Raw genomic sequence first — 26,374 nt, forward strand, 5'->3', positions numbered from 1 at the left:
AGCAGGAATAGCAGTTCTTTTTTACGGAAGAAAATAAAAAATAAATTAAAAATGCAGTAGTACAAAACAACCCTGCCAGAGTCAGAGCAGCCCTGTCCCCCGTGGGTCAGGGAGGTGGCTCAGCCCCATCCCAGGGGGGCTCAGCCCTCCTGCAGTGCCAGCTGTGCTTCTGCTGGAGCAGGATCCTGCACAAGGGGGGAGTTTTCCTCTGGAGCTCCAGGGCTGGGGGAGATGGGCCTGGGCTCCTCTGGGAATGCAGGGGAAGAAAGCTGCTCCTCTGGGAATGCAGGGGGAAGGAAGCTGCTCCTCTGGGAATGCAGGGGGAAGGAAGCTGCTCCTCTGGGAATGCAGGGGAAGAAAGCTGCTCCTCTGGGAATGCAGGGGGAAGGAAGCTGCTCCTCTGGGAATGCAGAGGGAAGAAAGCTGCTCCTCTGGGAATGCAGGGGGCAAAGGCTGCTGTGCTGTTCCCAGGTCAGATTGTATCCAGGTAGGAATTTTTGGCTCCTCCCCTGGGCACAGCATCTCCCCATGGATGATGGAATTTTCTCAGCCATTCAGGGACACTCACTAGCCATTAACAGGAGATAATTAATTATAATAGCCCATTAACAGAAGATCTCTCCTGGAAGGAGGATTGGCTGTGGAAGAGATAAAGAAAAAACTGCCCAATGACCAGCGGAAAACTGCCCCAGCTCTGACAGATGGTGAATAGAATACACAGCCCCATTTCCAACCTAAGACAAAGACAGAGTTTAGATCTCTGGCCCTCATCAGTGAACACCTGAGAGGTGATGATTTACCATAGGCTGGGCCCGACCACAGCAGCCAAGGATCCATGGCCAGGGTCTGTCTGTGCTGGCAGCTGGCACCACCTCATTGCTGTGGGAAGTGCCCAGGCAGCTTTGTGTGCTCACCTGGCAGCAGATGACAGCAGGGTCACAAAGCCACTTGCCTCTGGCTCCCTCTTTGCTGGTGGGTGAGGTGTCTCACTGGAGCTTTCCTCCCTGGCCTAGGCACAGCACGGCTGCAGGGAAGCAGATGGGAGTTAAAAGCCCAATTCCCAGGAGAAGTGCAGTGAAATTTGTCTTTGTTATTCCCCCTAAGGCTTTTGGCAGATTCCAGCCAGAGGAGTTGTTAGTGCAGGAAGCTGCTTGGTTGAGAAGCTTATTGAGCCTGGGGATGGCGAAAGGGCCCCTCTCCAGCAGGAAAGTCCTTTCTGTCAGATTATGCCCTTTTCTGACCCAGAGATGGGGCAACGGAGAGGCATTTTAAAAACTATTATTCTGTTTTCAGTCTCATGTGAAGGGTGAAACAATTATATTTATAATTTTATATATATATATATATATATATATATATATATATATATATATATATATATATATATATTATATATATAATAGAATATATTATATATAATATATATATTATTTTTTATATATATATTATTTTTTATATATATATATATATATATTATAATTCATGCCATTAAAATCAGAAGCCAACTATTTCCTAATTACAATACACTATAAGCATTTCTTGGCCTATCAGATTTGCCACACCATGCTGTAAATGCTTTAAAGACAATCATCTAAAATCACCTTTTATGGATCCTATTTCAGTGCATCTTTCATAGTTCTATTTCTCCAAAGTATCCAGTCTTATTTGCAAGGCCATCCTTTAAAACCGGTTTCTAGTTCCATTTCTCTCTCAACAATGTCTGTTCTACTCCCTGGCATTTCTAAGTCAGCATTCCTTGTCTCAAGGTTTGCACACAGATGCACACTGCGTGATCCTTCTGTCAGGCTGTGATTTCTGCAAATCCATTTCCAGTTTCCTCATCCCTGTTTCCCCTGGCAGACACTCCTCCGTGATGGCAAGAGGGAGAGCATCATGAGCACCCTGTTCATCGCCCCCTCCGACATTGAGAACGGGGAGAGCATTGTGTGCCGTGCCACCAACAAAGCCATTCCCAGCGGGAAGGAGACTTCAGTCACCATCGACATCCAGCGTGAGTACACAGCTGGCTGAGCCACCTCTGGCTGCCGGGACACCCCGGCCTCTCTGCCCTGTCCATCACTGTCCCAGCGCTCGGACTCCAGGCAGGAGCAGCATGCTGCAACTGGGGGTACTGGGATACTGGAGTATCAACAGAGTGAAGTCACAGCTGGGAGATTCCATGACCCCTGAGCTCCCTGAGGAACACCCACACTACAGAGATATCCTGCTCCCCGAGTGCCCATGGGTCTGAGCAAAGCTGCCATGCTCTGGGTGGCCCAGCTGTGCTCTGATCCAGCCCCTCAGGGGTCTTTGGAGCAGGGATGGATCCAAAGGGGTTTGGGTGAGCAAGCAATATTCTGGGCATGGCCAGTAGCAGAGATAAGTCCCATTAGGGTTTCTAATGCAGAATCCCGTGTTTCCAGACTTACAGGCAGTTCAGTGATACATTTTTTGTAAGACACCTGATCGGGACAGTGTCCCTTGCATGACACAAAGCCAGCAGCAGTCACCACCTCAGGGGACAGTGCTGTGGTCAAAGCTGTACTATTCACCCTTTCCTGTAAAGCCACAGAGCAAATTCTGCCATCTTCCAAAATTCACATTTCAGAGGCCTCTTCCCTCCTCCTCCACAGTAGCCGTTGCTCTTGGGCTCCCCTAACCCCTTCCAGCCACTCTCCATTCACACACCCAGTTCCTGCAGCTGTATTTACCCACGACTTGCAAAAGCAGGATGTTCAATATTAGCATGCCAGCTGCTTTCCAGAGACCAATTAAAACTGGCAAACTCAACTGAACAAACTCAAGCGCAGCAGAAAATTCACCATTTAAGACTTCCAGCTTTTGCTGCCGGAAGATTACCAGGCTCTTGGGTTGCTGGCTGCATGTCCTGACAGAACTGGGCAGATAAAATGAGATAATAGCTTGGGTTATTTCACAGCCAGCAAACAGCTACAATAGCCGGAGACACACTCACACAAACAACGTGGAGCAGAGACATCATTACACCAGGGCAGTACAGTGTGGGCTGGAGACGTGAGCTGAATCCCCGAGCCACATGGAATCTGCTCGGCAAAGAGAAAAACCCGATAAAGAACACCAGCTTTCACTCTGAGCTATTAAATACTCCATGCTGTGAATATAATAACAGTAATATTCTACCCAGCTATTAAAAGTATGTTGTTCTTAATGGTGGCTAATGAGGATATCAGTTTTCCAAAGCTGGATGGGTGATGGGATAGAAAAATAATAAGGTGGATTAACCAAGCTGAGGTGGGATACATTTTGACCTGGATGCAAAAGTCTGCTCTAGCTGCATCTAGTAATAGAATCACAGAATCATAAAGGTTGGAAAAGACCTCTGAGATCATCAAGTGCAACAATTAACCCAGCTTTAGCTCATGAGGTTTCACTCCCAGCCCTGTAGACAACCAGCTGCATTCACTTTGCAAAGAGCTAAAGGTGTTTTTCCTAAGCAAATATATGGACCACTCATTTTTCCCTAGGGAATTATTCTGAGAAGTCCTGCTCATGGGTCTTTTTCCAATATGTAGCAGAGAAGCAGCACCTCAGGGAGAGAAAGAAGTGGTTTCTGCAAGAATAAGGAAAAGCAGGCAGCAGCTGTTGGCTGGGGAGCTCTTCCCAGCCTGGCATGAGCTGCAGCATCCCCCTGGACCCTGCAATCTCCACCTCCAGCAGTGGAGGTGAATTCACACCATTGCAAACATCACCCAGCTGCGTGGTTTGAGAGATGGCCTTGCAAAAGAATCCCAGGGAACCAAAAATAATCCTTCCCAGGAAGCAGCAGCCTGGTAAATCACTCCTACTGCTTTCTTCCATTTTCTTCTGCAACTCAAAAGAACATCAGCAATGCTCACAGGCAGCAAAGGAACACGAGGATGGAGGTTATCCCCAGGAAGGGTGTGTGCATGGTGGGAGAGATTATCCTCTTTCAGCTGGTGGAATATTGAAGTTGGGGTCCCATCAGTCTCATGCCTGACCATGATAACATCAATGAAAGAGCTGAGTCATTAAACCCTCCCCTCCCAAATATATTAAAAAAGGGGGGTTGGCAGAAAGAGCTGAAAAAAAACCCAGTGCAGGGTCTGTAATGGAAACACTAAGCAGCTCCAGCTGGAACATCTGTTCAATGTGATTTCCGTTCCACCAGCCACATCAAAGTCAGCCTCCTGTGAGTTATGCATCGAACATCACAAGTGGGATTAAAATCATGTTTAATAGTTTGATATGCCATAAACTATTTATACTGCAGGAGCCCAGTGGCTCCATGGAAATGCACACCCAGCGTGCTGGGGTGGGGAGGAGCAGGGTTATTGCTTATCCAAAGCCATTGCTCCAAGCCCCTGCACACATGTGCAGTTGCTCATTTTTACACCTTTTTTTGTCACAGCAAGAAGGGATTTGGCTGCATCTGTATGTTTTTGCAGGAGGTGGGAGGAGGAGAAGGAAAGTGGAGGGTGATGAGGGGCACATCGCTGTGCTGGAGGGTCTCCTGCTGCGTTTATCCTTGGAGCTTTGCAGTGTTTGATTCCCTTTTGTGCTTCCTGCTGGGAAGTGGAAAGCCCAGGGCTGAAGTGGCACCTTGGCCTTAGTGAAGAGGTTTGGAAGGGCTTGTCCACGGAGAGGGAAGTGCACCTGGCAGGGCAAGTGCCAGCACAGTGCCTGCAGCCCATGGGGCTCAGCCCACAGCCACTCCTGAGGTGCTGAGTGGGAACAGGGGGATCTGGGGGGTTTGCCAAGGTGCCTCTGGGGCTGCAGGGCTGCTGAGGAGTGATGCTGGCCCTGGTACCCATCCCAGTGCCAGCCCCAGTGCAGCGTGGCACCTGCACCAGCACTCAGAGCCTCTCCTCCCCGCCGCCTGTGGGCTGGCTCTATCTCATTCCATCATTCAAATTCATTACAAGAAGCCAGGCAGGAATTATAATTGCAACTGAGTGGAATTACATCCTGATGAGTTACAATTTGTGTCTTTTTTCCCTTTAAAATGCCCCGAAACACAGTGGCACACACAACCCACGCTATCCACAGCACCCACAATACTCGAAAGCCCAATCCCATTTCTGAAAGGCGAGATCAAAGACTTTAATTCATTTCCTTTGCTTTTTTTTTTTTTTTTTTTTTTGTCTTTTTAATTTTATTTTTTTTATTATTTTGAGTGCAGGAGGGAGCGGGCTCATTTTAATACAGAGGTTCCTCTCTTTAAATCGTAGGCACAGCTCCTAACCCATCAAACAATGGGGAAGCTACTAAAGAGAAGTGTGATTCATACTTAACAAAGGAAGGTGATTAGCTGTTGTTGTCTAACAATAGGGAAGTGTCAGGATGCCTGGGAATGAATTAGGAGCCCGCTATACATCTCTGGGCTGCTGTGTCAGGGAAGCTCATTTATATTCCCAACTGCGCCCATCTTTATTGTCATTTGAATTGCACATTTTAAAATGAAATTAGGGTAAATTGAAAATACCTATAATTTCCCCGTCATAATTTCCCATCAGGAAGGCAGGTGGCTTTGCACACAACAAAGCCAGTCTCTGGCTGGGTAAATACCACGGCATGGAGAAGAAGGAGGCTCTGGAGCACTGGAGTCTGCCTTTCCTCTCCCCTCCCGCCCAGCCAAGGTCACTGCCGAGGCACCCCGACCCCGAGCTGCTGCCCTGGCACCTCGCAGGGCTGCAATACCCCAGACTGGCAGGAGTTCCCACGCCAGTGTGCCCAGCTGGAGCCCACACCTGGGCAAAGGCACTGAGCAGCAGCACCCTGAGCTGGGTGTGTGGGGGCAGAGGCCAGCAGGGAAACTTCCATCCCTGGAAAGCCAAGGACACTCCTGGGCTTGGCTGGAGCGTGGCTCCACCGCATCCCCTCAGGAACTCGAGCACTCGGGGTGTCCAGCCCTGCAGCCAGACCCCACACCCCGCCCAGGGCTCTGCGCTGCCCCAGCACACCTGAGGCCGAGGGAGGTCCCCTGGACCAGGAGGTACCACCTGAGGCAAGCACGTTTCTCTCCCTCTCAGGATTTTTCATAGAGATGCACAGAGAGAAATGAAAGAGAAAACAATTTCTATTTCTGCTCCTTGTTTTTCCTATGTGTAATGTGTTTAGAGAATTGTTTACCTGGGGTGATGGCTTGGTTGGATTCTGGTGAGGACTGTTTGAGCCTGGTGGCCAATCCAACCCAATCTAATCCAATCCAACCCAATCCAATCCAATCCAATCCAATCCAACCCAATCCAATCCAATCCAATCCAATCCAATCCAATCCAATCCAATCCAATCCAATCCAATCCAATCCAACCCAATCTAATCCAATCCAACCCAATCCAATCCAATCCAATCCAACCCAATCCAATCCAATCCAATCCAATCCAATCCAATCCAATCCAACCCAACCCAATCCAACCCAATCCAATCCAATCCAATCCAATCCAATCCAATCCAATCCAATCCAATCCAATCCAACCCACCTGTGGCTGGACTCTCAGAGAGGGTCACAAGTTGTGTTAAAGTTAGAATCAGAGAAAGTGGTATGTAGTTTTAGTATTCTCCTTTTATATAGTATATGAATGTATTTTAGCAGAGTTATAATAAAGAAATCACTCAGCCTTCTGAATTGAGTCAGACATCAGCATTTCTTCCCATTGGGTTTGCCTACATTTACAATACCACGCAGCTTCTCTGCCCCCCTGCCTGTCACCTGCAGCCTTTCCCCGTTTTCCAGCTGGGACAGACATTGCTGGAGCACCTGGAAGAGAAGAGAGGCAGCAGGGAAAGTTAAACACATAACATGTCCTGGTTTAGGATGTGTTTTTGCACACATGCAGCAGACTCCCACCTGAAGGGCAGGAGAGCCCCTCAGCTGGGTCAATGAGCCCCAACACTCTCTGCCATGGGACAGCTGGTTCTTCAGGCACCAAAAAAGCCCTCCACAAGGCCATTTCTTTCTGCTTTTTGCCCTCAAATAAGGTCCTTTGCTTAAAACCTAAAGCTGAAGGCATCAGTCATCACAAAAACTTAAAAACCCTCTGAATATTCTTCATCTGAACATTTCATCCATTTTCCACTTGCTTTTATCGGTTCTTTCCTGAATTTTATTTGATGCTAAAGCATTTAGATGCTTCTCATATGAAAAGAAGGAGAGAAACTGAGGAGCAGTTGGAAGACTGGAGCAGCCTGTGACACCAGTAAGGCCTTGGCAGAGATGATTAGGCTGATGAAAGAGCAGAAATGCCACTTTAAAGTTAGAGGATAGACAAAAAATCATTGTTATACAGCAAGATATTAAACTGGAGTGTCTCAAAGCAGGCAAGTTTATGTCCTTAAATGAGAATCAGAGCCAGCAGTCACATTTTCCAAGTGAAATGTTACATCAAATGGTGTCTGTGGCTTCTCTTCCTGTCTTATTTGCTGAAGCCCTTCAAGAGAAGAGCAGCGTTCGTGGCATCAGTCTGTCTGACAAACCTTACATGGCTTTAAACTGAAAAATGGCTTCCCTCTGCCAGAGGACAGAGCTAGATGAGATCTCAGGAAGAAATTCTCCCCTGTGAAGGTGAGGAGACCCTGGCACAGGTTGTCCAGAGAAGCTGGAAGTGTTCAAGGCCAGGTTGGCCAAGATTTGAAGCAGCTTGGTCCTGTGGAAGGTGTCCCTGGCCATGGCAGGGTATGGAACTGGATTGTCAGGATCTGAGGTATTGATGATCCCGAGATCATAGAAAGTCTCTGTCTGTCAGCCCCACTGCCAAAGCAGAAGCCATCATTGGTCTGTGCTGGTTTCCAGGTTGTTTATTCTGTTTATCTCTCACATGTTCTGCTGCCCTGCCCAGCTCTGTCCTGCAGGGCAGCGTGTGGGGCTCTGCCCTCAGTGGGATGTGACAAACATTCAATACCAGAAACTCCCTGGGCTGGATTGACAAGGATGTGCCAATATCTGTCACCTACATTGGACAGTGTGTCCCCAGCCTGAACCAACAGAAAAATGCCAACAACACAGTGAGACATGGAGGGCATGGAGAAGGAGAAAAAGGACAAGGCACACCCAATTTCCTCCATCTTGTCCCCTTTGGACCCCTCATCTAGAATCCTAAAATTTTACTTTTGCACCCATGCCACACTTAATTATTCCTCATATCAAACACTCAGAGCTGGTAATTCATCCTGTAAGATTGAAAACTCTTTTCCATGGCCAGAGATCACAGCCAGTGTCTCTGGGGGCTCTGTCCAGGGGGGTTCCTGACCCCTGCCAGGGTCCCAGACCTGCCAGGGCAGCCAGAAGGATGCCCTGGATTCCCACACTGGATGATCTTTAAGGTCCCTTCCAAGCCAAGCCATTCTGGGGTTCTGTGACATCACAGCACCAAGGAGTCTCAGTGTTTTTGCCAGGCTTTCTTTCAGCCAGGTTTTGCTCTGTAGCCTGAGACGCTGGCAGGCAGCAGGCAGGGATGCTGCAGCTCTCCTGGGTTGCTCATGGCCTGTCTCCCTTTGCAGACCCGCCCCTGGTGAACCTGTCCGTGGAGCCGCAGCCGGTGCTGGAGGACAACACTGTGAAGTTCCACTGCTCCGCCAAGGCCAACCCTGCTGTCACCCAGTACAGGTAAGGTGGCACTGTTGGCACTCCTGGCACTCCTGGCACTCCTGGCACCTCAGTCCAGCCCTCTGCTGAGAGCATCTCGCCTTCCCCTTGCAGCACTTCCCCTGCAGGTGACCCAAAAGATCTCAGCCCTCCTGGCTGTGGTTTCTGGTGGCCCTTCCACCTCCTCCCGTGTTTCTCAGCACTTGGTGCTCACTGTGGCTCATCCCCACAGCCTCTGCTGCCCCCATATGCGATGGCTGGAGCCAGCCCCGCTCCCTGCTGTGGCAGGGTCCTTGTCCCCACTCTGGTGGCTCCCTGGTGCCACTCTGGCCTCGATGATGCTGTTGCACGTTGAGAGGCTCCTCTCCTTCTGCATTCTGCAGCTTCTCGGTCAGGGATTCATCAGCACCTGGAGCAGATTAAGGGGCCTGGCACTGAGCTGGCAGAGCCATCTGTTTGGGGACATCACGAGCAAAGCACACCGAGTGAAAAGTCTGTTATGGGAGAATTCCTCTCCTTTTTTTGCACACTCTTTCATTATTTGAACAAAGCAGCTCTGCCACCATCTCCGTGTAACCCTTAAGCAACCACCATGAGCCTCTCTGTGCCCAACACAGTGGAGCTGAGCTCGGTGGGGCCAGAGCAGAGGTGCAGGTGCCAGAGATGTGAGGGGACACAGGGGATGGGATCTCCCTGAGTGAGCCGTTCTCCCTGAGTGGATGGGTCACATCTGCTAGACACAGTCTGCAGTGCCCCTGCACTGGCCACGGTGAGCTCGGAGCAGGGCACGGTGGTTGAGGAAATTTGGAGCAGGAGGAAATGCGCTTGTTGCTGAGGGAGGTCTGGGGTGCAGGCAGTGCATGGGGTCCCTGCCAGCCACGAGCCTCCCTGGTCCTCTCCTCTCTCTGGTGACCAGGGAAAGGATCTGAAGGAACAGCTGGAGCTGTGCCAGGGCAGGTTTAGGGTGGGTTTAGGGAAAGGTTCTTCCCCCAGAGGTGCTGGCACTGCCCAGGCTGCCCAGGGAATGGGCACGGCCCCGAGGCTGCCAGAGCTGCAGGAGCCTTTGGACAGCGCTGCCAGGGATGGACAGGGTGGGGTTGTTGGGGGTCTGTGCAGGGCCAGGGGCTGCCCTGGATGATCCTGGTGGGTGCATCCCAGCTCAGGAGACTCTGTGATCCTGTGAGCGCACATCCAGGGATCAATGGGCAGGAGAGCAGATGCTCTGCACTGAACAGAGTCACTGCCTTGGACCCTTGGCTGTGGGTGTGAGGTCTCCTGCATCAGAAAACACCCCTTCTCTCACAGTTGTTTTTGTCTAAGCAGACAAAATATGGGTATGGGAAGCGGGGCAGGCTGTCAGCACACTTTGGGAGAAAAGAGCTTTGTGTAACCAGGTAGAGCCCTGTCAGCCACTCTCCCCTCCTGCCTGGAAGGCTGAGCATGCACACACAGCCTCACCATCCGTTCTGCCTCTGCAGAACCATCCATGGATAATAACAGAGGAGGCACCTCGGGGGACAGGTTACCATGACCCGCCTCCTGTTAGGCTGGTACAGCTTAATTAGTACAATCAAGTTTCCAGGTAGGAACTGTCCCTTCCAGCTGGATATCAGCACAACAAAGCAGTAATTGTGTTCCTGGTTACACAGAAGAGTTATTAATTTGAGAAGTCAATTAATGTCAGAGATACAAATAGCCCAGGTTTCATATTTACAGCTGGTAGGAAAACAAAGTGCATGGCAGGCTGGGTGAAGGGCCCACGTGGTTCTTACCCCAGGCCTGATTCTGGTACAGTCCAATGCAAAGCAACCATCTCTGGTCAAGGAACCAGACAGTGACAAAACCCTGGCAAAACTTCTGCTCCTGACTGGCAACAAAGGAACCTTCCACATCATCCTGGCCCCAGCTGGGCTGAGCCCTTGTGCACCGGGGCAGCCTGGAAGGCTCCAGGGCAGGGCTTCCACTTCCTTGGACAGGGACTTTGGACAAGAGGAATGGGTTCCCCACTGCCAGAGGGCAGGGCTGGGTGGGATATTGGGAAGGGATTCTTCCCTGTGAGGGTGGCAGGCCCTGGCACAGGGTGCCCAGAGCACCCTGTGGCTGCCCCTGGATCCCTGGCAGTGTCCAGGGCCAGGCTGGACAGAGGTGGGAGCAGCCTGGGACAGTGGGAGGTGTCCCTGCCCATGGCAAGGTGTGGAACAAGAAGGGCTCTAAATCCCTTCCAGCCCAAACCATTTTAGCATTCTGTGATTTCTCTTGGCTGTTAGCACTCTTGGGATCCATGCCCAAGCCAAGCTGAGTTGCTTTTCTCCACCAAGCAGAGGTGGATCCAACACTCTCTCCCATCTTTGCTGCTGTGTTGGCAGTGCAGATTTTTGCTGTCCCCTCTGGCTGCAAATGCCACCCTCTGCCCTCTTCCTTCCTTCTCACCCATCCTGAGGCCACAGGTCTTGTCACCCTTCCTATCCCCTGAGCCTCCATGATTCTACTTTGCTGCAAATGGCTCTGGGATTCATTTCATGGTGGATTTTACTCTTAAAACTAATGGCATGGTTTTTTCAGGCCATACTTTCCCATAAAAAGAGTTTTGGGCAGGGAAAAAAAAAAAAAGAGGTATGATAAATTCAATCAATTGGGTTTTTCATTTCTTGAGTTCCCTTAACATGTAAACTTCACACAAGGCTTTTTCCCTACCACTGTGACAAGCAAACAGGACTCAGCAGTGCTCACTGGGGTTTCCTTCTGCTTAAAGGCAGGGAGGGGATGATGGAGGGGAGATTTGTTTCCCTTCCATAAGATCCCAGAGCTCTTCACTATGTAAAAGTGGCAGATGTTTCAGCACTTAAGCTTGGAGCCCTCTGGAGTGGCACATCCAAGCAAGAAGCCCCCTGCACCTTGACACTGGCCAGGAGAGAAGGATGGGATGTGTAAAGCCCCAGGACTGAGACATCTGGAGGTTTGAGAAGGCAGAACATGAGCTTGGTACCATCCTCAGGGCCACTCAGGACCCCACCACTGGTGATAATGAACATAATTCTGCCTTCAAAAAACAACAGGAATAGTGATTTTTTTGTTGTTGTTGTTGTTGTTGGTTTTTTTTTGTTTTTTTTTTCCCTCCCTGGGCAAGGACCATACTGATCTATCTCCTATGGTTTCCCTCATGCTTGGACAGAGATCCCAGATCTTCAGAAAATATTTATTTTTAATTTCCCCCCCCCCCCCATATGTTTGTCAGTAAATAACTCTGAACACAAAGGAAGAATTTTTAAACAACCTAAATCCCCTTTTGTGGCCATAAATCCACAGGCAGCTTTGCAGGGCCATCCCTGCTACCAACACACCAGGAAGCTGTCACCTTGCTGGAGTTTTTGAGGAGCCACAGGCTTTGCATTGGGTTTGCATCCTGGGTTTTCTTTCTGGAAAAAGCAAATGAGGTCAAATATCTCACCCATAGATGTTCCCTTGGGAAGCATCCATGAACTGGGCTCTTTGTTAGGATGAAGCCACTAAACCACCTCCATGGTCCTGCTGACCCAAGATTTCAAGCCCAGACCTCCCATTCTCTGAGTTAGGAGGGCAAAGGAAAAGAAACAAAATTCAACACAATTTCCCAAGAGATGAAAAGCCCCCTCTGCCCCTACAGAGAACATAGTTTTGATTAAATTGCACTGCTTTTTCCTTAGGAAGTTTTCTTCATGCTTGCTTATATAATCACACACAGGTCAATTTTAATGCAAGAAAAACCTGGTTGGAAAAGAGACCTCAGAGCAATCCTCTCCCAGAGCCAGAGTGGAAAGTTACAGCCTGCACCTTGTTTTCTCTTCTGGAGGCAGAGGGTTAATGGCATTTTCTCAAAACTGACAGATTTTCACAAAATCTTTGGCCTCAGTGGCATTTTTGAAGCAAGAATCCCTCTTCTTTAAAATCTGCTGGCATCTCACGATGCTGGGAGGCGGGCAGGGCTGGGCAGGCTGTCCTGTGCTGGGGGCACAGCTCCTCTGCAGCTTTCCCCAGCTGAGGAGGCTGGAGCTGAAATCCCAGCCCCCCTCCCTCGCTGGCAGCAGCCCTTTCCTGACAGGAGCAGCACGTCCCCGGGGAGTTTTGTTTGCCCACGGTGTCACTTGGGCTGTCACTCGCTTTTGGACACAGGACCCGCCAGTGTCACCAAAAGCAAGGGGAGGGCAGAGGCTGGTGAGGTGTCACAGTGGTCCTGAGCAGGGGGTTCTGGCACAGGGGTGAATTAACCCTCAGGCAGCAGGGCTTTGCTCATTTGGATGTTTTCCCTCCTTCCATCCAGAGCAAGCTTTGCACAGACACACCTACAGCTCCTGTAGGGTCTTATACCCCATCTGGCCTGGGTTTATCCACCTCTGTCAGGCTCCCTTTGGAGCTGAAGAGCAGCTCAGCCCACCAAAACCTCCTTGGGCGTTTGTTGCCACATTGGGAAGGAATTGTTCCCTGTGAGGGTGGGCAGGCCCTGGCTCAGGGTGCCCAGAGCAGCTGTGGCTGCCCCTGGATCCCTGGCAGTGCCCAAAGCCAGGCTGGACAGGGCTGGGAGCAGCCTGGGACAGAGGAAGGTCTATCCTCAGCATCCTCGACTGGAAAAGGCTCAAGGGGACCTGAGCTCCTTGGCAGCACTTCCATGGATGTCCCCATCTGCTTTAGCACCACGGACATGGGGCTGGAAGCCCAGAGAGCCTCCCTGGTGTCCCAGGGGTGGCAGGGGACCACACTAAGCTTTCCTGTCCCCTCCCTTGGGCCAGTGCCAGCTCTGCCAGCCTGTTTGCTGGCGGAGCATCGTGGTGCCAGGTTGGAGCAGCAAAGGCTCCGCCGCCCATCCCGCCTCAACACCCCTTCCACGCGCCCCTGCGGCTTCCTCACAGGGCTGGGGTGGGAGGGGGGCGTTTGGGAATTTACTGGCTTTCTTTTGCTGCAAGCAAACGGGCAGGGAAGGGGAAGGGAGAGTAATTAGCTGTCGCCGTTGTTCTGCTACCTGCGACGGCGGGTAAAATTAATGGAAAGCAACAGAAGTCAGGGCGACGTGAACCGACTCCCAACCAGGCCTCCTCTTTGCTCCCCTCAGATCTCTCTATTTGCCAATCTTCTCATGGCTTTTGATGTCTGTTGTGTGTCTGTGGGGTGTTTTTTTGCTGTTATTATTTATCACTCGCAGTAAGAAAGAGAATCTTTAAAGTGGCAGAAGAAAATGGGAAGGTTTAATATTGCAGGAGGCAGAGTCCCTGAGCATTTCGGGCTCCTCAGCTGATGATTATTTTTGTGGAGCTGGTGCAGGCAGGGCACTGATACAAATCTCATTCTGTGCATCCACACAGAGCTCGTGCCCCCAGGGCTGGCGGAGACCTTTGCAAATAATGTTATCTTTGGCAGCAGAGGGAGACATGTGGAGCCACCCTCCAGCACCAGCTGCAGTTCTGGGGATCACTGCACTTCCAAAGGAAGATGTGGGACTGACAGACAGACACACAGACATAGCTGGGAAGAGGAAGACAGCCCTCCCAGCTGCTGCACGGTTTTGAGCACGGCAGCTATGAGCAACACACAGCTAGCTCATCCTAGATGAGGGATGTTGCAGAAGGTCCAGGAGGTGCTGCAGCAGGAGCAGAGGTCAGGAGGAGCCAGGGGGCATTTATGTGTTAGCCACCCAAGGGACGGTGCTGCCCCACTTCTTCCCATCCCACGGCCAAACAGGGATCACAGCAAGTGCAGTCGCAGCTGCAGCTCAGGGCTTGAGCCCCACCATCCCCCTGGTCCTGCTGAGGCAAGCTCAGAGCCATCCCACAGCATCCCCCGGCCTCTCCTCCACGTGCTTCCCCCCGGAGCACTGTTTGTTTGTTGGCTCAGGGCTGGCAGGAGAGCCCTTGCTCAGTAAATACTGTTTTATCTCAGAACAGCAGCTCACTGTGGCTCATCAAATATTAATCCAAGCTCAACTGCTTCTTAACGAGGTTTTCTTTAAAGGCATTGAGGCTCGAACACACCTGGTGGGAGGCAGTGTCCTGGCTTCCCCCTGGCTTTACCCAGGGAAAACAAAGGGACAGCACCAGGGAAAAGCTCCCTGGTCTGGTTCCTCCACCCTTCTCACAGGATAGGCATTTCCCACCCAGCTTTAGGAAAACAAGCAGATGAAGAGCCCAAGTGCCTTTGGTGTCTCCACGGATCACACATGCCCAGGTACAGGTTTGGGGTGTTTTGGCTACTGGCCTTGGGGAAAAAAGTGGCAGAATTTTGTGGGTTCAGGTATATACAGAAAAATTTCACCTGATATCAAGGAGCTGTGAGAAGGAAAAAGAGCATCACAATGTGCAGCATCTGTGCTTTGGCCTGCCTGCCTTACACTGTGCATCACAGAATCACAGAATCACAGAATAATGAGGTTGGAAGAGACCTCTGAGATCAAGTCCAACCTGTGCCCTAACACCACAACTAGGCTATAGCACCAAGTGCCAAGTCCAGTCTTTTTTTAAACATATCCAAAGATGGTGATTCCACCACCTCCCTAGGAAGACAATTCCAGTATTTTATTATTCTTTCAGTGAAAAAATATTTCCTAATATCCAACCTAAACCTTCCCTGATGTAGCTTGAGACTGGAGGCATTTCTCCCACAGAGACACATTCCCACAGTTTGTTTGAACAAACCTGGGGAGAAATTCAAACTGCACAGAGCTTTGCTGCTCTTTACCCTTTGAGCTTTGTCTGCACCATTTGGGGGCCTGCTGGCATCTCTCCAGATTTATTCATGAGGTGCCTCAGCTCCCATGGGGGAGTCAAGTTCTCCTAGAGCACGTGCCCCATGTCCTGCTGGAAGCAGCTTGGAAGTTTGCTCAGACACTTGAACCAGCTCCCTCGTGGCTCAACATTGCTTTGGTTCCTGGCAAAGAGCAGGACAAGCAGCAGAAATCTGGGAAAGCCTTATCAAAGGGATGGGGAATGGAGGAGGGAATGAGCAGCTGGTCAGCCCTTGCTTGGCTTGGCAGAATCATTGCACTTTCCCTGCCCCAGTGGATGTGGCTGGATGGACCAACTCACTGCCAGGAGCACTTCCACCATCAGTCAGTCATGGCTCAACACACAGACCCAGCTTCTCCAAAACAAACCCCAAGGAAAGAGCCAAGAGACATTCCCTGCCGTCCCTGACTGGTTGCTTATGGCAGAGGTGGAAGCTCAGAATGAAGGTCAGCAAGTCATGGAATCACAGAATCAATTCAGTTGGAAAAACCCTCTAAAATCATTGAGTCCAGCTTTTACCCCTGCACTTCCAAGGCCACCACTAATCCATGTCCTCAAGTGCCACATCCACCCATCTTTTAAATTCCTCCAGGGATGGGGACTCCACTTCTGTCCTGGGCAGTCTGTTCAAATGTCTGACCCACATTTTAGTGAAGAAATGTCTCCTAATATCCAATCAAAACCTCTCTTGATGAAATATGAGCCTGTTTCCACCCCTCCCACATCACTGATTCGCATGGAGAACACAGGGAATCCCATCCCTAATTCCTCACACTCACTTCCCAGGGATCAGACCTGTTCCCATGCCCGAGGTCTGCTCCCAGGGATACATCCTTAGCAGGATAAAAAGGAAGGTGAAATAAAATTGCCTCCACATCCAGGCAGTGAGGAGAGCTGGGCTCACGAATGGGTGCCCTGTTCCATCCAAGCATGAGGAAGCCACAGCTATAATGGAGTCAAGGAATTCAGGTCTTAGGGAAGGAAGAACCATGGGAATTGTTTGCTGCTGCCAGGTCAGATGAGCAGAAGGAGAAATTGCCCCAGACAGTTGGAGCAACAATGAAGCCTCTGCTCCAGATAGATCTCCATTGCTTCTTTGCTTGGTCAGTCAAGCTTCTGGATGTGCACAGACCCCTATTCCTGGGTGAAAGGCCAGGGAAAGGCATATTTGGAGTCTAACACCCTTTCATGACACTAGAGTTGTCCCTACCTCTTCCAGCTGAATATATCCACACATCCATGGGCTGTAAAGGCCAGAAGGGATTATTGGATTGTGGGAAGCTGATCAGAGATTCAGGGCAATGATTTTATTGGCAACTTCTGAGAGAGAAGTGGCAAATGATCCATTTAATGGGCACTGCCTCCAGCCAAGCCAGAGCAGGGGCTGTTTTCCTTCTTCTGGCACTATAAAACCTGGATATAGTTTAATATGCAATTCCAGTGGCTTTGAAAAGTATCTCCTAGGAGCTGGTGTGTTTTTGTGTTCCTCTGCCAGTTCCTGGAAGGCCCAGGATAAAAGTGACCAACCCTTCATGCCTTGTATTCCCAGAGCTTCTGATCACCAAGACCACAACCAGACTGGCCAAGGGAGGAGGATCTGCCATATTAAACTCTTATTAAATCATGCCTCATATTTAAAAGGGACTGTCAAGGGTTTGAAATGCTGCAGGGCCCCAGTGGCTGCAGACAAGGTCTGCAGTCTGTGAGTGCACAGGCACTTTTCTCCACATTCGTTGCACTCAGTGCCCCACTCCCAGGAAAATCACCCAGACTTCTCCTCCAGGGACTGCACAGGGACCCTGTCAAGGCTGGTTGGGATGGGCCTTGGAGCAGCTTGGTCTGGTGGAAGGTGTTGGAATGTGATGAGCAGTAAGATCCTTTCCCACACAAACTCTTCTGGGATTCTATGATCTGGGGCATCCCCACAAGAGGTTCTGCAGAGTCTCATGGGTCCCAGCTGCCCAGAAAGCTGCAGATAGGTGAGGTGGGGAGCAGCTCAACAAATGTCTGGTCCAAACCAGAGGCCCTTCATCATCTTGAAACAGAACGGTCACTTTGGTTTTGCTGCCATTTCTTGGCACACTTTGGACTTCTCGCCCCGCAGCCAGCTCCCTCCTCCAGTCCAGCTGGGGAAAGCTCTAATTTCTGCCAGAGTGCAGTTTTTGTGGCCGTCCCACCCCCTCCCATCTGCTCCCTGCCGCCGCAGTGGCCGGGCTGCGTCTGTCCAGCGGCAGGGCGCTGTGAGCCCATGTGCTGTCCCTCGGCAGGGCTGTCACCGCTCCTCCTGCCTCCCGCAGCCAAACTTGGCAGGGGAGGGAAGGGAAGCTGGAGTGGGGAAGGGGCCCGCAGGCATTTCACAGCAGTAACAGAATAAATCTAATTTATAGACATAGCAAAATGCAGCTAAAGCAGGAGTTGAAATAAATGCAAAGCGCACCGGGGTCTCAAGTTATCGGCACTGTAACATTTTTCCTGACTATCTCTGTTTTCCTGCCTGGGTTTGTCTTTGTAGCTTCCTCCCAGACAACTGGACCTTTGCTCTGAAGTGAAAATGAAAGCTGGGGGGGAAAAAAAATTGCCAGGAAATGAATTCTTCAGATCTCCTTCGTGATGCATCAGCCCCATCTGCCAGCTCCTTGTGACAGGGAGCGGAGCGTGGCTGGTTGGCAGGTGGAGAGACAGGCTTTAAAAAAAGAAAATAAAGTAAAATAAAAGGCACAACTATCCCTGCAGCTGGGAAGTGAGACTGGGCTGTTGGGGGGGCTCTGCCAAGGCACAGAGCTGCAGGTGAAACTGGGAAGACAGGGTTGGAAGAGCCTTCGCTCATGGAGGTGTGAGGACAGGGAGATTTGTCTTCCCATTCCCTGGCTTGTCAAGGTAATGGGAACAAGCGGGTGGGAGATGTTCAGAGGCAGCTTGAACTAATTAGGAGAGAGTGGAGAGGGGAGAGAGTCTGATGGAGGGGGGAAAGGAGGGGGAAGGAAAGCGCTTTGTACCGGTGAGCACCATCCCTGGTGTAGAGATGATGAAAGGTGCCAGAACAAAGAGTGATGGAGCAGCCAGCCCAGGGCTGGATGGAGGGGCTGCCAGAGGGGTTGGGTGTTCCAGGAGAGCTCACAGGAACATGGGCTGCTCCATGGTGGTGTTCATCTCCATCCCAGCCAGGACCACCAGCATGCCAGGAGTCAACAGCACCGTGAGTTTTCCAAACTCTGCTCCATCCCTTTCCCGGCGTTAGAGTGAACCTGTCTCCATCTCATTTCCACAGACCTTAGGGTTGGGCTTGTGTGTTCCCAGCCTTGTCAGTCACCCCTCCTTCAAGACTCGCTCCTGGAGCTGGGAATGTGCTTCAGAAGGGAGCATCAATGCCTCCTCTGGCCGCATCTCCTCTCCCTTTGCAAAAAGTGGCAGCTTTTTGAGCCTAATTTAGCAGTCTTTAATCTGAGTTATTCCAAACCACACTTGCCACTTCCTTCATGCGTTCCCGCAGGATGATGGGCTGATTTCACAGAACGAAAAGCCTTAAGCAAATCTTGTCACACAAGAAAATTGATTTTTCAAAACTGACTTTTACAAGATTACTGGTGGTTTTTTTCCCCTCATCTTTCTTCTGTATCGTTCCCTTCCAGTCTCACGAGGTGGCTTCAGATCTAAGGAAATTAGAGATGCTGTGACTAAATTGAAAATGTAAAAATGGGGAGAAAGAGGGTAAAAAAAGACACCCAGCACCTCCTCTGCTGCTGCCTCTGAAGGATACAGCTGCTTGTGCTTGTGAAGGAGCAGAGCTGTCTCCTTGACCTCTCCCACTGCCATAACATCAATCCCACGTCACAGCAGAGTCTGTCCAAGGATTATGCCAACACCTCACAGGCAACATCCCCTGAGGGGCATTCCTTGGTGATCCCTAGGCTAGATCATGGGTTTTTTTTTCATTCTCTCCCTCAATCTGTACATATTATTTTATCTTTTGAATTAAAAAAACAGTTTCCCCCTGCCGCTCGGTTCAGAGACATCTCAATGTGTTTTGTTAAAAAAAAAAGAAGACAGAGGAAGAGTTGCCTTGAAGTTGTTTCAGACAGCTTAAAATATGCTAAGCTTTTGTGTTTCTGCCACATAAATAATGAATCCTCTTACAGCTTCTGAGTCAGGAAAGACGTTGATTTAAGAGGCCTTCAGCTCTGTTTGAGGCTTTTCTGCCAGAAAGGGAGAAATGTGACCAGAGATGAACGAGCGAGGCATGAAGGATGAAGCAGAGTGTGCAAGGAGGATGTGGGATGGGGACAGAGGTGGCACCCACCACAGCCCTGCCGGAGCTGTTCTAAGGGATTTCACTCCTTGGTTCCCTCTGTGCTCCTTTATTGCAGATTGTGGGGGCTAGAGGTGTGTTTAAATGGAGGACAAATCTGTGAGCATCTACTTCTGTCACTGTCCCTGCCCCAGTAAACCAGAGGGGGTTTGGTGACTGCAGCTGCATCAGTTGTTCATTTGACTCATTCCCCAAGTGCCACCCTTGGAGATGTCTCTGCCAACAGAGCAGCCAGGAGAGCTGCAAAATGTAGGCCAGCAGGCATGGCAGGAGCGTGGGAAAACCCAGTGGGTGCTGGTGTCCCACAGCAAACCAGTGGGTCCCACACACCCTCCAGGACCATGCGTCCTGGTGACCTCCCCAGTGACAGTGGCACTCAGAGGGCTCAGCTGCTGGAATGTGGGTCCCTGCTGAGCTGGAGCTGGGAGGACAGGCTGAGTTCATCAGGAAACAGCAAAAAGAGAAGCAAGGGCCAAGCTGGCTCAGGCTGAGCTGGGGCAGGGGAGCCTTTGCTCCCCAAACATGAGTGACAGTGGTACCCGTGCCAAGGATGTGCTGTGCGCCCTGAGCATCCTCCACAGCTGGCATGGAGTTATGGTGGCACAACTGTTTGGGGTACACAGCACCTACCCCTGCACACCCCATCCCAGAGAGACCCCAAAGGAGCTCTGGGACTGGGGAGGAACCCTGTTCACTTCAGGTCTCAGAAATACCCTTGGCTTTCTGTTCTGCTCTAGAAGCTGCTGGCAAATATTAAAGCAAAGAGAAAAGGCAGGGTGTTGTCTCTGGGCTAGAAAGTTGTTTGTAAAGCATCAACCAGTATTTATTGTTTAGCTCCACTTTGTTACTGAAGTGGGTAGTGAAGAACTTGATGGTTGTTACTTTTGGAGATGTCTCTTTTTTTAAAAAAATACTTTTTCATGCTGTTTTATGGAGAAGTCGATTGATACAGAGCTCTCGGGGTCAGTTTGTTGTACCAGGACACAGCCACGCTGGGTTGTTTTCCTGTGAAGTGGCTGAGAAGGGCAGAGTTGTGCCAGGGTGTCAAGGGCATTCCAGAGGCTTGTGAGAGAAGAGAGACTCGGCCATAATTTTGGGCATGGATGGATGGCTGGATGACTGGACTTGATGGATGGCTGAGGGAGCTGGGGTTGTTTCAGCTGGCAAAAAGGAGGCTCAGGAGAGACCTTATTGCTCTCCACAGCTGCCTGAAAGGAGGTTGTAGTGAGTTGAAGGTTGGTTTCTTGTCTCAAATAACAAACAATAGAATAAGAACAAACAGACTCACGTTCCATCAGCAAAGGTTTATATTGGGTGTTAGGAACAATTTCTTCCCCAAAAAGGTTGAACAGCCCTGGCAGTCTTCCCGGTCCCCATCCCTGGAGGGATTTAGAAGGTGTGTGGCTGTGGCACTTGGGGACAGGGATAGTGGTGGCCTTGGCAGTGCCAGGTAATGCCCAGACTCAATGATCTTGGGGGTCTTTTCCAAACTGAGCAATTCTGTGATTCCAAGGATGAACTTTGTACTGAAAAGATGAACAGATTTTCAGTGAACTCCTAGCTTTATTCTGCTCCCCTGAGCTGCCTGTGTGTTTGCATTAGCACAAGGGAGCACACTTTGGATATTTATTATTCCTCCTTGTGACTTTCTAGATCCCCAAGCTGCTCACACTCCAGCCAGTAGAAACCCAAGTTCCTTACACAGAAATCCCTGCCCTTGGCATCTTCTGTGAGGAGATTCCCACAAAATGAGGGCTCAGCCCATCTCACCCGGGTGACTCAGCTGCCTCTGTTGATAATCCTGACTCCTGCTGATAATCCTAATGTGAACCATCTGATCTAGACACAGTTGAGCCCTGAATAATGAACTGTTCTGGCAGGGCAGGCCAGGGAACCTGCCAGAGAAGGAGCTGTGCCTCACACCAGCCTGAGGACATGCCAGGAGTCAGGCAGAGCACAAGGAACAAGCCTGAGCAATGGGATGGGAACAGTGGCTGTCATAGGGAAGGAGGGGCACTGCTGGAGCTGGAAAGTCAGGCAGAAACAGCTCAGGCTGGTGGGCACCATTTTTGGTGGCCCGAAGCATTGCCTGGGCTGTTTGACATGTCCAAGGTTGGCCATCATCATCCTTGAAGGGTCAATACAAACTTGGCCTGAGGTCTGTCTCCTCTTGCCATAGCAGAGAGAGGGCAGACCCCCTCATGCTGCAGAGATCAAACCACAAAGCCCTTGAAAACATCCCAAACTCAGGACCAGGTCAAAGCCTCAGGGGGGCTTTAAGAGCCAGCCAAGAAAAAGAAAATCCTTGGAGAAGGCCCACGCACACAGCAAGTCTCTGCTGCATGAGCTCCATGTGCAGAAAGGCACGAGCCATTCCTGCCTGCTGTGCCAATCATTTCTGCCCTGAAATGTGGGGATTTGGCAGCTCCAGTGATCTGGAACACGAGGTCCCAGCCCAGCACCACTTGCAAAATCCCCAAGCAGCAGCTTTCTTATGCTGATGAAGACCTGTGAGTTTCTGTCTCCATTCACCATTGTCTTTTTCCTGGCAATCTCAAAGTTATTTCACACTGAGGTGTAAAGTTGCAAAGGTCTCAAACACGGGTGGAAAAGAAGAACTAGAATAGAGGGAAAGGCAAGTTCAAGCAGCTTCGCAGCACTAAGATTCACTTTGCACTGAGGAGGAGGATAAATACAGCAGAGAATTAGCTCTTCAACATGCCAGCATCCATAAATCTGGCTAAAGACATTCTGCTACGGGGGTGGAGTGGGGTAGGAAGACCCCAGAAAGGACTAATCCTGTTAAACGATTTGAGAAAACACAAACCACGTGATGAAATTGGATTACCCAAAATAATAGTTAAGCTATTAGTCATGTCTATTGTGTGGCAGGGTAAGTCAAGATGATGTAGGCAGGAAAAATGAAATGCAGCATCACTGCCAAAGGGGTAAAAAACTCCCCGAGGAGAGGTGACACCTCCAAGCTCATCCAGGACTGGGGAGTGACTCACATCCCAGTATTTCCCCAGGATAAGCAGTTTTGGCAGCTGGCTGTCATACTCTGAATGGTTTTAAACTTTCTCTGCATGCATTAAAATGAGGAATTGAATGTGCGTAGCTTAACTTGGGGGGGGAGAAGTACAATTTTCATATGATTCCATGATGCTGGGGCCAAAGATTCTTAAATCTAAAGTCCCTTCCTTAGAGGGAGAAGGAGTTATTGTGAAAGAAGGTGAATTTGTAAAAGGGGAGGGGGCCAGAAGAACATCCGTAGTGGCAAGAGAAGTGCCAAACAGGGATTAGTGGGGACAGGTTTTGTGCCCAGCCCTGTCATGTGATGGGGTGGAAGAGGAGGGGGGATTTTAAACAGTGGGATTAAAACAGCACATCTAAAGTGTCTGCATTTTGTTTTGATCTGTCACAAAAACAGCTCGATTTGCAGAAGGAATCATCCAGTCCATGAAGTTTGATGCTTTCCCTTTGAAACTGTAACAGTTTTTCCAGGGGCCTCTCTGGTTTCCTTCCAAGGGAGGGATGAGGGTCCTTCCCAGCCCATGGTGCAGGGAAGGAGCCAGGGGGACACAGTGGGATGGGCTTTGGATAACCCCTCTGTCTTGGTTTGGGAAGACAGGTGTCCACTAAGAAAGGCAGGAGCCTTCCTTGAAGTGGAAAATGCAAACCCCCTCCCTCCTCCAAATTATTATAATTTTTGAAATTAAGAGGCTCTCAGGAAAAAATATGGGAGTAGGAATAACAGTTCTTTACTAGGAAAATTAAAAATACAAATGCAGTAATACAAAAAAAAAAAAAAAAAAGACCCTGCCAGAGTCAGAGCAGCCCTGTCCCCTGTGGGTCAGGGAGGTGGCTCAGCCCCATCCCAGGGGGGCTCAGCCCTCCTGCAGTGCCAGCTGTGCTTCTGCTGGAGCAGGATCCTGCACAAGGGGGGAGTTTTCCTTGGAGCTCCAGGGCTGGGGGAGATGGGCCTGGGCTCCTCTGGGAATGCAGGGGGAAGAAAGCTGCTCCTCTGGGAATGCAGTGGGGAAGAAAGCTGCTCCTCTGGGAATGCAGGGGGAAGGAAGCTGCTCCTCTGGGAATGCAGGGGGAAGGAAGCTGCTCCTCTGGGAATGCAGGGGGAAGAAAGCTGCTCCTCTGGGAATGCAGGGGGAAGAAAGCTGCTCCTCTGGGAATGCAGTGGGGAAGAAAGCTGCTCCTCTGGGAATGCAGGGGGAAGGAAGCTGCTCCTCTGGGAATGCAGGGGAAGAAAGCTGCTCCTCTGGGAATGCAGGGGGCAAAGGCTGCTGTGCTGTTCCCAGGTCAGATTGGATCTAGGTAGGAATTCTGGGCTCCTCCCCTGGGCAGAGCATCTCCCCATGGATGATGGAATTTTCTCAGCCATGCAGGGACACTCAGTGGCCATGACCAGGAGATAATTAATAATTAATGGCCCATGAACAGCAGAGATCTCCTGAAGGGAGGATTGGTTGTGGGAGAGATAAATAAAACTGCCCAATGAACAGCAGAGAACTGCCCCAGCTCTGACAGGTTGCAATAGAATATTCCCAAACCACATCTTACAACCCAGGACACCTTCCCTGCATCCATAACCCTGGCGGGTCTGCTCTGCTCTGCACACACCGGGGTGCACTGCTCTTTTGGGCAGGTTTTACTCCCCACCATGCCCTGGCCAAGCCCAGCCCGGGGCTCCCAGGCCCCTCCGTGTCTCTGGAGCTCTGTGCAGCCCAGCTGCAGCCCCGGCAGTGCCGGTCCATTGATTACCTGCACGGCTCATCAGCTCTCTCCAACCAATCCCCACGGTTGATCAGTCAAGTCATTGACAAGTTAACAGCTTTGTTTACTTCTCCCTCTCGCTTCTGCAGCAAATTTGTTCTGATCACTGTGCTGAGAGACAGACTGCTTTGATTGGTTTCTCACCCAAAATGAACCATGGTGGGTGCATGGACTGGTGACATGGGTTTGTGTCATCTGGGAGAGAGAAACCTTCTCACTCCACTTCTTTCAGTTCCTGTGCCTTGGGCAGCAGACTTGACCCCAGGGTGTCCCTGATAATCTCGCCTCCAGCAGACTTGACCCCAGGGTGTCCCTGATAATCTCTCCTCCAGTACCCCAATGCTCTCCTCAGAGCTGACCTCTCATTGAACATCTTCAGGTGTGATTTGGGGAGCTCTAAGTAGCCCCTCATGGATTTTTCTCACCCACGGGACCTGCTGATGGCGAGGAGGAGATGCAAAACCCAGGCGCTGCCCTTAAGACTGCAGCTGATGAGCAATCAGGCTCATCCCAGCCTCCTGGCTTGGCAGGAGTGGGAACACTGGAGCCGAGATGAGATGGAAAATCAAGCCAGAATTTTTCTCTGCAGTGAGGAGTTATTATTATCATCAAAATCCCAGAGTGTTTAAAAACAATCCAAACCCAGTAGCAGCAACTGGTGCATCGTGGTGAGCGCAATCAGACACCAAACATGTCCTTGTCAGGGGTAAAAGTCTGAAATCTGGGGAAAGGTTGTAATCTTTCTTCTTGTTTATTTGTTTCCAAAAAATTAAAAAAAAAAAAGGGGGGGGAAAAATAGGTAGGAGGGGATGAGCAAAGCCAGCATCTCTGCAACTGAGCTGTGGCATGTCCACCATTAAAACTCGAGGTTCAATTTGTGGTGGAGCCAAGATCCCTAAGTTGGGATAGAAAGGTTTGGGAAGAGGTGATCACTGCAGCAGCTGTGTGTGCATGGAGGTTTGTCAGGATGGGAGCTGGAGGCTTGGAAACATTTCCTTGAGTACAATGGATACAATACACAAGGAAATACCTTTCCATGTCCTTTCTTCCCTTCTAGTCAGCACAGGTGAGGCCACATCGCAAATCCTGTGTGCAATTTTGGGCCCCTCACTACAAGAAAAGAAACTGAGGTGCTGGCGCATGTCCAGCAATGGGCACAGAGCTGGGGAAGAGTCTGGAGCACCAGGAGAGACTGAGGGAGCTGGAAATGGGCTCAGCTTGGAAAAAAGGAGGCTCAGGGGGGACCTTGTGGCTCTGCACAGCTCCTGACAGGAGGGGACAGCGGGGGGGGCAGGCTCTGCTCTCAGGGAACAGGGACAGGACAAGAGGAAATGGCCTCAAGTTGCCATTAGGTTTAGGTTGGACGTTAGAGAAGATTTTTTTATGGAAAGGGTTGTCAGGCATTGGCATGAGCTGCCCAGGGCAGTGGTGGAACACATCCATGGAAGTGTTAAAAAACCCGTGTGGTTGTGGTGCTGAGGGACACGGCTCAGGGTAACCTCAGCACTGCTGGGTCAGCAGCTGGACTGATGATCTCAGAGCTCCTTTCCAGCCTGAAAAATTCCCTGGCTCCGTGATTCCACACCCCAGAGGGGTGCTCGAGGGCCAGGCAAGGCTCAGGCAGAATTCTCAGGGCTCTGAGCTGGATGCAGCCCAAGCTAGAAGGAGCAGCCTGTAAGTCAGATGGGGAGAGGTTTCCCAGGGCCTGCTGCTGATAAATGAACCCACACTGCCAGGGGGAGGCGGAGCAGCCACACGAGCCCCACACATCTTCATTAGGGAGGGAGAAGAGGAACAACCCCATACATCACCATTATGAAAATTTACCCTTAATAAAGAAATAATTTGTGCGATGCATCACGCCGCAGCCGCGCGGGGGGCACCGTGACACCGCTCGGGCTGGGAACGTCACTCCATCATTTCTCACAGGGCTGTCACCAGCAGGAGCCA

At 50.6% G+C, this 26,374-nt stretch overlaps 1 protein-coding gene across 3 annotated transcripts in view; it reads left to right on the forward strand.

Annotated features, from left to right (window-relative positions):
* KIRREL3 (kirre like nephrin family adhesion molecule 3) overlaps positions 1–26,374 on the forward strand; it is a 384,768-nt gene that overhangs the window by 325,946 nt on the left and 32,448 nt on the right. For all 3 annotated transcript variants that reach the window (XM_077787972.1, XM_077787973.1, XM_077787974.1), the window contains 2 exons: positions 1,861–2,011; positions 8,497–8,602. In XM_077787972.1, the coding sequence (XP_077644098.1) occupies positions 1,861–2,011; positions 8,497–8,602 (257 nt within the window). The remainder of the gene's footprint in view (positions 1–1,860; positions 2,012–8,496; positions 8,603–26,374) is intronic.

Source organism: Lonchura striata, chromosome 23, assembly GCF_046129695.1.
Source record: "Lonchura striata isolate bLonStr1 chromosome 23, bLonStr1.mat, whole genome shotgun sequence".
NCBI lineage: Eukaryota > Metazoa > Chordata > Aves > Passeriformes > Estrildidae > Lonchura > Lonchura striata.